At 31.2% G+C, this 15,040-nt stretch overlaps 1 protein-coding gene across 2 annotated transcripts in view; it reads left to right on the top strand.

Moving 5' to 3' along the window:
- LOC141325139 (serum response factor-like) overlaps window positions 1–15,040 on the top strand; it is a 54,388-nt gene that overhangs the window by 27,095 nt on the left and 12,253 nt on the right. For both annotated transcript variants that reach the window (XM_073833631.1, XM_073833632.1), the window contains exons 3-5: window positions 972–1,197; window positions 9,969–10,130; window positions 12,382–12,498. In XM_073833631.1, the coding sequence (XP_073689732.1) occupies window positions 972–1,197; window positions 9,969–10,130; window positions 12,382–12,498 (505 nt within the window). The remainder of the gene's footprint in view (window positions 1–971; window positions 1,198–9,968; window positions 10,131–12,381; window positions 12,499–15,040) is intronic.

Below are 15,040 nucleotides of genomic sequence, written 5' to 3'. Positions count from 1 at the left end.
AACTAATATAAGTAAATTTAAAATAAATAAAAAATCATTCTAAACAATTACTAAGAAAAAGGACAAAAGACCATAACAAAAATACTACATGTGAAAGTGAATTAAAATGAAATTTAAAACATAAAAATAAATGCTAATTCAAAGCCTTAATATTGTAATAATATATGAATAATTCTAAATAACACTGCTTGTCTCATCCTGAAGACGTTTATTTTGTCATCCAGTGATATTGTTATATGAACTAAAACCATTAAAAGTCATTTCATTAATTAAAATAAAATTAACTATAAATAGTAGAATTAAAACTTAAAAAATAACTTCATTGGAGAACTATTTTAAAAATTGAATTACTAAAATAAAATGAAAATGAAAGCTAACTTAAAAAAAATACTAATAAAAATGACAAAAATACTACAAGGAAAAGTGAATTAAAACAAAAATTGAAAACATAAAAATAAAAGCGAATTCAAAACAATACTGTAATAATATATAAATAATTCTGCAATAACACTAAGAGGTTGTGTTAAATCAGACGTTAAATCAGGAAAACACTGACATGATTACTTTAATTAAACAATTTACAGTCATTATGTTGTATTATTATATGTGACCCTGGACCACAAAACCAATCATAAGGGTCTTTTTTTTTTAACTGAGATTTCAAAAAGCTAAATAAATAAGACTTTAAATAAGGACAATATTTGGTCGAGATACAACTGTTTGAAAATCTGGAATCTGAGGGTGCAAAAATATCGAAATATTGAGAAAATCGTTTTTAAAGTTGTTAGCAATGCATGTTACTAATAAAAAATTAAGACAGTTGATATGTTTACGGTAGGAAATTTACTAAATATCTTCATGGGACATGATCTTTACTTAATATCCTAATGATTTTTGGCATAAAAGAAAAATCCTCATGTGTTGATGATGTGTGAATGTGTTGATCCTCATCGTTGTGTTGATGTTGGCAGGATGCTCTGAAGCCGGCGTTCACCGTGGCCAGTGTCCCGGGCAGCACCAGCGCTCCGCCCACCGTCCCCAGCTCCTCCACCAGCATGCAGGCCAGCAGCGGCCCGTCCTTCCCCATCACCAACTACCTGGCGCCCAGCGGGAACGGAGCCAACGGCACGGTGCTGAAGAGCGCAGGAGCCACAGGAGGAGTCATGCAGCTGCCTGGAGGATTCACCTTCATGTCAGGTGTGTGTGTGTGTGTGTGTGGGGTCAGGGGTCACCTGTAAATGCTGGATTGTAATGCCGTTTAGTAATATGCATTGCTAAGAATTTAATTTTGGCCATTTTTTCAATATTTAGAATGTTTTGTAAAATATTGTCCTATCCTAACAAACCATACATCAGTGGAAAGCTTATTTATATAAATCTTAATTTTACACAATTGAGCCTTCTGACTGGTTTTGTTGTCCAGGGTCACATATTCAGATTAGTCCCTTGGCCGACTGCTTTCCTGTGGTTTGTCTGCAGTAATACATTTGCTTTCTGTTTTATTAATTTAAAGAAACTATGAGTGTGCATAGATTAAAATAAGTTACTAATAATTAGGGATGCACCGGTATGAAAATTCTTGGCCGAAACCAAAAACCGAAAAAGTGGAAACCAAGGCCGAAAACCGAAACACCGAAAGAATAATGCCATACTGTTACAACATACTGTTTCGGCCGTGTTGTTTCGGTGATAAAAATCTTTTGGCCGAAAACCGAAAATTTTCGGTGGCCGAATATTCGGTGCATCCCTACTAATAATTCAATTCAATTTCATTTAAAATTAATTAAGAATAAAAAACATGTAAATTTAAGAGATGAATCTTCTTCAGGGTTCTCACCTTTTTTAAACAATGAATCTTGTTTTCAAGTCTTTGGTGATTTCCTGGAAAACCATTAAAGATTTCGTAAAACTTTTGTTTAAGAACTATTACTCTCAGTTTCTATATTTTACACCTCAACATAACCAGAAAAATGTGTGTTCATGATAAAAATGTCCATGGTGTTTTCAGAATTTAATCTGTGATTTACTACATAAGAATTAAGAAGGATTTTTAAAAAGATGTTTACATACTACTACTTTTTTTTTAATGTAAACTATTTCAGCATAACTAGAAAAAGAATTATTAATTGTAAAAATTTTATTTGTGATTTACTTGATAATAATTAAATGTAAAAAAGGTTACATTCACAAGTTCTAAAATATTTTAGCCCTCAGCATAACCATATTATATAATATGCATATTTGTTATAAAAAATATCCTCAACATTAGATTTAATTTTTTTCTGTCTTTTCCAGAAATTAGTAATTAACTGGATAAGAATTAAAAAATAATATGTTTTTGTGTTACTTTTTTTTATTGCAAAAAATATTTTAAAATATTTTACAATTTAGCATAACCAGAAAAATGCATATTTGTTATAATAATATTATAAAATAATTTCTTTGACATTTCCAAAAATGTGTGATTAACTGAAGAAGAATTAAGAATAAGATTTTTTTTTACAAATATTTTTACTCACTATTTCTATATGCAAATATTTTAAAATATTTAGAGTTCAGCGTAACCAGAAAAGAGCATATTTTTTATAAAAAATTTTCCTGGGTTTTTTCAGATTTAATTTTCCAGAAATTTGTGATAAACTGGATAAAAATTAAGAATACGATTTTTTTTTTTTTTTAACAAATATATTAACTCAAAATTTATTCAAAATATTTTAAAACTCAGCATAACCAGAAAAATGCATATTTGTTGTAAAAAAATATCCATGGCATTTTAAATTTCCTTTAATTTCCATGACTTCCAGTCTTTTGTGATTTACTAGATAAGAATTAAAAAAGGATATTTAGAAATATTTTTATTCACAATTTCTATATTTAAATACATTTTAGACCTTAGCACAGCTAGTAAAATTATTCATTGTTAAAATGTCTATGATGTTTTTAGATTCCATCTAAAATTTCATGTGATTTTTTTTTCATCTAATATTTCATCTATGACTAGCTCTAGAAATCACACTTTTAAAATTCTTATATATCCTGATTCCTAAAGGACAAAAAGTTGTTGAGCAAGTGAATTAAAATAAGAAAATAATCTAACTTTAATGCTTGTTTTGTCTTATTTTAAGTCATTTTATATCATCTGGATAATGTCACTAGGTTAGTCTTGACCTGTTTTACCAGATCCTTTAGTGGCTTCATCATCATCATCATATGAAGTATAGAAGTTCAATCTGAAACTGACAGGACTGTCATGCTCTTTAAGAGACAAGCACTTACTGATATCAATTTGAATAGCATTAACCTCGTGGTGTGTGTGTGTGAGAGAGTGTTTGAAGCGTTCATTCACCTCATCAAGTTAAATTTGGGGCAGCGATGCGGGTCGTAATACAGCCGCGTCTCTAGTGGCTTTGATTGTCATTGTGGAGCAAGAATCATTTGCATGAGCGACAAAAGCGCTGGAGCCGGGTCTGTAATGGCGATGAATATTCAGTGTCATTGAGCGGCCTGCGGTCACGCGGCGATGGAGCGGATGAGAGCGAGCGCAGCTGTGAGCGTCAGGTGAGACGCGGGCAGGATCCGTCTGATCGGGTCGCTCTGTTATTTCTGGCTGCTGTGGTCGGAGCCGCCGCTCGCTGTTTGACTGTTTTCCTGTGAATGTGTTTCCTGCGTCGGAGAAGCGCAGCTGTTCGAGTCTCAGCGCAGCAGCAGCAGCAGGTGGGAAACAATCTGTACCTTAAACCCCTGCTGCTCTTCATCACACACCAACAGCTGCACATCAACCTGACCACACACACCACTACTGTACATACTACTGTACATACTACTGTGCATACTACTGTGCATACTACTGTACATACTACTGCACATACTACTGTACACACTACTGTACACACTACTGTACATACTACTGTACACACTACTGTACATACTACTGTACACACTACTGTACACACTACTGTACACACTACTGTACACACTACTGTACACACTACTGTGCATACTACTGTGCATACTACTGCACACACTACTGTACACACTACTGTACATACTACTGCACATACTACTGCGCATACTACTGTGCATACTACTGTACATACTACTGCACATACTACTGTACATACTACTGTACACACTACTGTACACACTACTGTACACACTACTGTACATACTACTGTACACACTACTGCACATACTACTGTACATACTACTGTACACACTACTGTACACACTACTGTACACACTACTGTACATACTACTGCACATACTACTGTACATACTACTGTACACACTACTGTACACACTACTGTACACACTACTGCACATACTACTGTACATACTACTGCACATACTACTGCGCATACTACTGTGCATACTACTGTACATACTACTGCACATACTACTGTACACACTACTGTACACACTACTGTACACACTACTGTACACACTACTGTACATACTACTGTACACACTACTGTACACACTACTGTACATACTACTGTACACACTACTGTACACACTACTGTACATACTACTGTGCATACTACTGCGCATACTACTGTACATACTACTGTACATACTACTGCGCATACTACTGCGCATACTACTGTACACACTACTGTACACACTACTGCACATACTACTGTACACACTACTGTACACACTACTGTACACACTACTGTACATACTACTGTACACACTACTGTACACACTACTGTACACACTACTGTACATACTACTGTACATACTACTGTGCATACTACTGCACATACTACTGTACATACTACTGTACATACTACTGCACATACTACTGTGCATACTACTGTGCATACTACTGTACATACTACTGCACATACTACTGTACATACTACTGTGCATACTACTGTACATACTACTGCACCTACTACTGTACATACTACTGTACATACTAATGTACATACTACTTTGCATACTACTTTGCATACTACTGTACATACTACTGTGCATACTACTGTACATACTACTGTGCATACTAACTACTGTACACACTACTGTACATACTACTGTACATACTACTGCACATACTACTGTACATACTACTGTGCATACTAACTACTGTGCATACTACTGCACATACTACTGCACACACTACTGTACATACTACTGCACATACTACTGCACATACTACTGTACATACTACTGTGCATACTACTGCACATACTACTGTACATACTACTGTACATACTACTGCACATACTACTGTACATACTACTGTACATACTACTGCGCATACTACTGCACATACTACTGTACATACTACTGTACATACTACTGTACATACTACTGTACATACTACTGTACATACTACTGCGCATACTACTGCACATACTACTGTACATACTACTGTACATACTACTGTACATACTACTGCACATACTACTGCACATACTACTGTACACACTACTGTACACACTACTGTACACACTACTGTACACACTACTGCACATACTACTGCACATACTACTGTACATACTACTGCGCATACTACTGCGCATACTACTGCGCATACTACTGCACATACTACTGCACATACTACTGCACATACTACTGTACACACTACTGTACATACTACTGCACATACTACTGTACACACTACTGTACATACTACTGTACACACTACTGTACACACTACTGTACATACTACTGTACACACTACTGTACATACTACTGTACACACTACTGTACATACTACTGTACACACTACTGTACATACTACTGTACACACTACTGTACACACTACTGTACATACTACTGTACATACTACTGCACACACTACTGTACACACTACTGTACATACTACTGTACATACTACTGTACATACTACTGCACATACTACTGTACACACTACTGTACATACTACTGTACATACTACTGTACATACTACTGTACACACTACTGTACACACTACTGTACATACTACTGTACATACTACTGCACATACTACTGTACACACTACTGTACATACTACTGCACATACTACTGTACATACTACTGTACACACTACTGTACATACTACTGTACACACTACTGTACATACTACTGTACATACTACTGTACACACTACTGTACATACTACTGCGCATACTACTGCGCATACTACTGCGCATACTACTGCACATACTACTGCACATACTACTGCACATACTACTGTACATACTAATGTACATACTACTGTACATACTACTGTACATACTACTGCACATACTACTGTACATACTACTGTACATACTAATGTACATACTACTGTACATACTACTTTGCATACTACTTTGCATACTACTGTACATACTACTGTGCATACTAACTACTGTGCATACTACTGTACATACTACTGTACACACTACTGTACACACTACTGTACATACTACTGCACATACTACTGTACACACTACTGTACATACTACTGTACATACTACTGCACATACTACTGTACACACTACTGTACATACTACTGTACATACTACTGTACATACTACTGTACACACTACTGTACACACTACTGTACATACTACTGCACATACTACTGTACATACTACTGTACATACTACTGTACACACTACTGTACACACTACTGTACATACTACTGTACATACTACTGTACATACTACTGTACATACTACTGTACATACTACTGTACACACTACTGTACACACTACTGTACACACTACTGTACACACTACTGCACATACTACTGCACATACTACTGTACATACTACTGTACATACTACTGTACACACTACTGTACACACTACTGTACATACTACTGTACATACTACTGTACACACTACTGTACACACTACTGTACATACTACTGCACATACTACTGTACATACTACTGCACATACTACTGTACACACTACTGTACACACTACTGTACATACTACTGTACATACTACTGTACATACTACTGTACATACTACTGTACACACTACTGTACACACTACTGTACATACTACTGTACACACTACTGTACACACTACTGTACACACTACTGTACATACTACTGTACATACTACTGTACATACTACTGTACATACTACTGTACATACTACTGTACACACTACTGTACACACTACTGTACACACTACTGTACACACTACTGTACACACTACTGTACACACTACTGTACACACTACTGCACATACTACTGTACATACTACTGTACATACTACTGTACATACTACTGTACATACTACTGTACACACTACTGTACACACTACTGTACATACTACTGCACATACTCCTGTACACACTACTGTACATACTACTGTACATACTACTGCACATACTACTGTACATACTACTGTACACACTACTGTACATACTACTGTACACACTACTGTACATACTACTGTACATACTACTGCACATACTACTGTACACACTACTGTACATACTACTGCGCATACTACTGCGCATACTACTGCACATACTACTGCACATACTACTGCACATACTACTGTACATACTACTGTACACACTACTGTACACACTACTGTACATACTACTGTACATACTACTGTACATACTACTGCACATACTACTGTACACACTACTGTACATACTACTGTACATACTACTGTACATACTAATGTACATACTACTGTACATACTACTTTGCATACTACTTTGCATACTACTGTACATACTACTGTGCATACTAACTACTGTGCATACTACTGTACATACTACTTTACATACTACTGTACATACTACTGTACATACTAATGTACATACTACTTTACATACTACTTTACATACTACTGTACATACTACTGTACATACTACTTTACATACTACTGTACATACTACTGTACATACTAATGTACATTCTTGTATACAGGAGTTTTGGAATAAAAGTCTCTTCTGCTCACCAAGGCTGTTTTTATTGGATCAGAAGTACTGTAAAAATTGTGAAATATTACAATTTAAAAAGCTGTTTTCAATGTGAATATCTGTTAGAATAGAATTTATTTCTGTGATCAAAGCTGAATTTTCAGCATCATTACTCCAGTCTTTAGTGTCACATGATCCTTCAGAAATCATTCTAATATACTGATTTGCTTAGTTATCAATGTTGAAAACACTTGTGCTTCCCAATTTTTTTGTGGAAACTGTCATACATTTTCTTTTTCAGGATTCACAGATGAATAGAAAGCTCAAAAGAACAGCAAATATTTTGAAATAGAAATCTTTTGTAACATTATAAATGTCTTCACTGGCACATTTGACCAATTTAATGCATCCTTAATGAAAAAAGTATTAATTTCTTTAAGACGAGACACTGCAGGTGAATAGGGTAAAAAAAATTACTTAATAGTTATCACCTTATTTACCCAGTTGATTGATTATGTTGAAAATTGCAAACACTGCAAAAAAAAAAAATTATATTGCAAGTTTTCTAAAATGTTTAAATATGCAAATGAGACATTATTTTATGAAATATGTGACCCTGGAGCATAAAACCAGTCTTGATTTGCACGGGTATATTTGTAGCAATAGCCAAAAATACATTGTATGGGTCAAAAATCATTTTTTCTTTTATGCCAAAAATCATTAAGATATTAAGATCATGTTCCATGAAGATATTTTGTAAATTTCCTACCATAAATATATCAAAACATACTTTTTTTAATATGTATTATGAAGAACTTAATTTGGACAACTTTAAAGATGATTTTCTCAATATTTAGATTTTTTGCACCCTCAGATTTTCAAATAGTTGCATCTCAATCAAATATTGTCCTATCCTAACAAACCATACATCAATGGAAAGCATATTTATTTAAACTTCAGATGATTAAAATATCTCAATTTCAAAAAATTGACCCTTATGACTGGTTTTGTGGTCCAGAATCACATATGTGCTAATTTGCATACATTTCTAGTACAAAAATCTAAACACTGGATGAAGTCAATTTCAAAATTTTTGTTTAAGTTTTTTTTTTTTTTTTTTTAGAGTCAAAATGTTTTACAGAGGGAATTTTGGTTATCGCATTTTTGTCAGTCCATAATTCAGAAGATATTTAGAACAGACAGAAAACAATATATTTTCACAATTTTGAAGGAATCAAATGTTGAATATAATCAAGCAAAATATATATGTGACCCTGGACCACAAAACCAGTCTTAAGTCACTGGGGTATATTTGTAGCAATAGCCAAAAATACATTGTATGGGTCAAAATTGTTGATTTTTCTTTTATGTCAAAAATCATTAGGAAATTAAGTAAATATCATCTTACATTAAGATTTTTTGTAAAATTCCTACTGTAAACCTATCAAAATGTAATTTTTGATTAGTAATATGCATTGTTAAGAACTTAATTTGGACAACTTTAAAGGTGATTTTCTCAGTATTTTGATTTTTTGCACCCTTAGATTACAGATTTTCAAATAGATGTATCTCGACCAAATATTGTCCTATCCTAACAAACCATACATCAATAGAAAGCTTATTTATTGATGTATATATTTCAGTTTTGTAAAATTTAACCTTATGACTGGTTTTGTGGTCCAGGGTCACATATGAACAAAAGGACATAGACTATAAGAATAAAAATGTCAAATGTGGTGTGTGTAAGTGCTACTGAAGTGGAGATTTATGGCTCAGTGTAGAAGAAAAAAACTCACTTTATGAAAACATCCTTTAAAAATCTGTATTGTAATTGAAATTTATTGACACAAATAGATAAAGTGCTATAAAAGAAAGACTTAACAGTGTCTTTTTAAATGTTTTCTTTCCACTAGTCTGAAATAAACACTTGAAAAAACAAAAAGCCTAATATCTCAAACTTGACATGTACATGAAAAAATGTTTTTTCCTGCAGTGTCTGCCCTTAAAACAAATGAACATGGTAATATGCATAATGCATCATGGTTTGTGTGTATTTCCTGCTGTGTTCTCACTGCTCTTGTTGTGTGTGTCTCCAGGTTCTCAGTTTGCTCCCGGGACTTCTGCGATTCCTCTCAGTCAGCTGCAGCAGCATTCACTGGCTCTCCAGAGCTCCTCCGGTTCATCAGCGTCCGGCGCGTCTCAGCTGACGCAGGGTCAACAGGCCGTGTTCCGTCTGCCCGCCACCGTCTCGCTCACCGGTGCGTCTCCACATCAGCACACCCTCACTAGTGCAGACCGAATAATGTCCTCCAGTATTAGCACGCTTCATTTTTGCTGTTGTCTAATTATTTACAGACTAAAGGTTTCTGTGTTCTGTGGAGATCAGGTGTTTGTGTGATCTCTCATTTACACCCACAATTTTTTATGCAAATTTGAGTATATTGCATAAAATACTAAATATGTGCATTAAAAACAGCATTTTTTATTTGATAAGAAAGCATGTGTTAACTATGATTGACACATTTACTGAATAAATTCCTGATGCACAACTAAGAACTACATTTACTTAAAGTTCTAAAAGTAAAAATGAATAACAATTACACTGTTGCTTAAAAGTTTGGGATCAGTAAGATTTTTAATGTTTAAAAAAAAACATCTTCTGCTCATCAAAAATGCAGAAAAAACTGTAATATTGTAAAATATTATTTACATTTAAAACAACTGCTTTCAATGTGAATATGTTTTAAAATGTAATTTATTTCTGTGATACAACGCTGAATTAATTCAGTCTTCAGTGTCACATGATCTTTCAGAAATCATTCTAATATGCTGATTTATTATCAGTGTTGGAAACAGTTGTGCTGTTCTAATAATTTGTAGGAACCTGTGTTTTATTTTTTTTCCCTCATTCTTTGAGAAAAAAAACAAAAAAGTTGAAAAGAACTTCTTTTGTAACAATATAAACTGCCATCTAAAAGTTTGGGTTTAGTAAAAGAAAAAAGTTTTTTGTGAAAGAAATTAATACTTTTATTCAGCAAGGATGTGTCAAATTGATCAAAAATGATAGCAAAGACTTATATTGTTAGAAAAGATTTACATTTTGAATAAATGCTGTTCTTTTTAACCTTTTTATTCATCAAGAATGCTGAAAAAAGAATCACAGGTTCCAAAAAAAAAGAATAACACTGAAGACTGAATTAATGGCTGATCAAAAATTCAGCTTTGCATCAGATAAATAAATTATATTTCAAATTATATTTAAATTTTTTTCTGTATTTTTGATCAATTAAATGCTGCCTTTAAAAGCATTTAAGAATTATTTAAAAAAAACATACTGATCCCAACCTTTTAAGCGACAGTGTTTGTGACTTTGGACCACAAAACCAGTCATAAGGGTTAATTATTTAAAATTGAGATTTATGTATTATTTTTAATACTTATAATTTATGCTAATTTTTTAACAAGCTTTCCATTGATGTATGGTTTGTTAGGACAGGACAATATTTGGCTGAGATACAACTATTTGAAAATCTAGAATCTGAGGGTGCAAAAAAATCTAAATATTGAGAAAATCACCTTCAAAGTTGTCCAAATGTAGTTCTTAGCAATGCATATTACTAATCAAGAATTAAGTTTTGATTAATTTACGGTAGGTACAAAATATCTTCCTGGAACATGATCTTAATATCCTAATGATTTTTGGCATGAGATAAAAATAAAAATGCATATAATAATAATAATGTATGTTTTGGTGTTCCCAGAAATATACACATGTGACTTAACGACTGGTTTGTGGTCCAGGGTCACATTAAAAAAATAAAAATAAAATAAAAATGACAATATGTAACAAAATACTAAAACTTTAAACTTAAATGTAAAACTTGAGCAAAAACTCAATACTAAAATTCAAACTATGATAAATATGTCATATATTTGTGTCCCAATATTTAAATCATTTATTATGTACCAGTGTTATTTTAATATGATTGAGATACTGTTATACAGTATTTGTTGATATTTATTTCAGTTTCAGTTTGAGTTATTTTAGTACATCAAGTTAAGCTTACAGGAAACCAGAACTGCTGCCTTGAAAACTTGCTGAAATTAAAAAAGCTTGAGGTTCTTTTTATGTTTTATTTAATTTCTGTTAAAGTTTATTTTATTTCAAGTAAGTAATCCAAGTTTGATTCCCAGGTGTGAATGGAAGTATAGTGAGATTATGAGTGTATCTCATAGCTGAGATGTTGGTGAGTCTCTGACTCTGAGGTCTGATGGTAGAGGAGTAATGAAGCTCATCCGCGGGTCTCAGCTCGGTCTGATCTCTCGTCTGCTGCTGTGTGTGTGTGTGTGTGTGTGTGTGTGTGTGTGTGTGTGTGTGTGTGTGTGTGTGTGTGTGTGTGTGTGTGTGTGTGTGTGTGTGTGTGTGTGTTGGCTCACATCCGCTTTGATCGCTATCGCGTTTACTGGCACTGATGATCAGCGGAACGATTATACGTGTGTGTGTTTCAGGAGGAGCGATGGCGCAGCAGCTCCAGACCATCCAGGTCCAGTCCGGCAGTCAGTCCAGCTCCATCAGCACCAGCGCCAGCAGTCCAGAGATCTCCCAGACCAGCACGGCCTCCACAGGTGCACACACAAACACTCACAAACCACTGCAGCTTTTGTCTGGATTATTTTTTTTCTGCTTTAGTTTTAGTCATTTTGTTGTGGATTTTTAAAAAAATATTTCTATATTGTTTTTTATTCATTGCTTTAGTTAAAGTTTTAGGAAATTATATTTGCATTTGAAATATCTATATAGTTTTTTTATTAATTTTAATTTAAGTTTTTTTTTTTTCTGCTGTACTTAAAGTTTTAGGAAATTATTTTTGCATTTGAAACATCTATATAGTTTTTTTTTATTAATTTTAATTTAAGTTTTTTTTTTCTGCTGTACTTAAAGTTTTAGTAATTTTGTTTGCATTTGAAATTTCTATATAGTTTTTTTTTTACCTTTTTTTTACTTTTTTCTGCTTTAGTTAAAGTTTTAGGAAATTATGTTTGCATTTGAAATATCTATATAGTTTTTTTTATTAATTTTAATTTAAGTTTTTTTTTCTGCTGTACTTAAAGTTTTAGGAAATTATTTTTGTATTTGAAACATCTATATAGTTTTTTTATTAATTTTAATTTAAGTTTTTTTTTTCTGCTGTACTTAAAGTTTTAGGAAATTATTTTTGCATTTGAAATATCTATATAGTTTTTTTATTAATTTTAATTTAAGTTTTTTTTTCTGCTGTACTTAAAGTTTTAGGAAATTATTTTTGTATTTGAAACATCTATATAGTTTTTTTATTAATTTTAATTTAAGTTTTTTTTTTCTGCTGTACTTAAAGTTTTAGTCATTTTGTTTGCATTTGAAATTTCTATATATTTTTTTATTAATTTTATTTAAGTTTTTTTTTCTGCTGTACTTAAAGTTTTAGTCATTTTGTTTGCATTTGAAATTTCTATATATTTTTTTATTAATTTTATTTAAGTTTTTTTTTCTGCTGTACTTAAAGTTTTAGTCATTTTGTTTGCATTTGAAATTTCTATAGTTTTTTTTTTACCTTTTTTTTTTTTACTTTTTTCTGCTTTAGTTAAAGTTTTAGGAAATTATGTTTGCTTTTGAAATATCTATATAGTTTTTTATTAATTTTAATTTAAGTTTTTTTTCTGCTGTACTTAAAGTTTTAGGAAATTATTTTTGCATTTGAAACATCTATATAGTTTTTTATTAATTTTAATTTAAGTTTTTTTTTCTGCTGTACTTAAAGTTTTAGTCATTTTGTTTGCATTTGAAATTTCTATATATTTTTTTATTAATTTTAATTTAAGTTTTTTTTTCTGCTGTACTTAAAGTTTTAGTCATTTTGTTTACATTTGAAATTTCTATATATTTTTTTATTAATTTTAATTTAAGTTTTTTTTTCTGCTGTACTTAAAGTTTTAGTCATTTTGTTTACATTTGAAATTTCTATATAGTTTTTTTTTACCTTTTTTTTTTTTACTTTTTTCTGCTTTAGTTAAAGTTTTAGGAAATTATGTTTGCATTTGAAATATCTATATAGTTTTTTATTAATTTTAATTTAAGTTTTTTTTTTCTGCTGTACTTAAAGTTTTAGTAATTTTGTTGTGCATTTTTTGTCATTTTTTAAAAATATTTCTATATAGTTTTTTTATTAATTATGTTTTTTTTTTGCTGTAGTTAAAGTTTGTTTTAGTAATTATGTTTGCATTTGAAATATCCATATCGTTTTTTGAATTTTTATCAAGGGTTTTTGCTACTTTAGTTAAAGTTTTAGTCATTTTGTTTGCATTTGAAATTTCTATATATATATTTTTATTTTTATAGTTTTTTATAAATTTTAATTTAAGTTTTTTTTCCTACTGTAGTTAAAGTTTTAGTAATTTTGTTGTGCATTTTTGTCATTTAAAAAAATAATTCTATGTACTTTTTTATTAATTTATGTTTTTTTCTGCTGTACTTAAAGTTTTAGTAATTTTGTTGTGCATTTTTTGTCATTTTTAAAAAAATATTTCTATATAGTTTTTTATAAATTTATGTTTTTTTCTGCTTTAGTTAAAGTTTTAGTAATTATGTTTGCATTTGAAATGTCTATATAGTTTTTATGAATTTTTATCAAGGGTTTTTTCTACTTTAAAGTTTTGAGTCATTTTGTTTGCATTTGAAATTTCTATATAGTTTTTTTCTAATTTAGTTAAAGTTTAAGTAATTATCTTTGCATTTGAAATATATAGTTCTTTATTAATTTAAATTTAAAAAAATTTTCTGCTGTAGTTAAAGTTTTAGTAATTTTGTTTTGCATTTTTGTCATTTTTAAAAAAAATTCTATATAGTTTTTTATTAATTTGTTTTTTTTCTGCTTAAGTTAAACTTTTAGTAATTTTGTTTGCATTTGAAATGTCTATATAGTTTTTAGTCATTTTTATTTACGTTTTTTCTGCTTTAGTTAAAGTTTTAGTAATTTTGTTGTGCATTTTTGTCATTTGTAAAATATTTCTATATAGTTTTTATTCATTTGTTTATATGTACGTTTTTTCTGCTTAAGTTAAAGTTTTAGTAATTATGTTTGCATTTGAAATATCTATATAGTTTTTATTAATTTTTATTTACTTTTTTTCT

Source organism: Garra rufa, chromosome 2, assembly GCF_049309525.1.
Source record: "Garra rufa chromosome 2, GarRuf1.0, whole genome shotgun sequence".
Lineage (NCBI taxonomy): Eukaryota > Metazoa > Chordata > Actinopteri > Cypriniformes > Cyprinidae > Garra > Garra rufa.
Note: the sequence above shows the minus strand (reverse complement) of the source record. Positions and strands in the feature narration are given on the sequence as shown.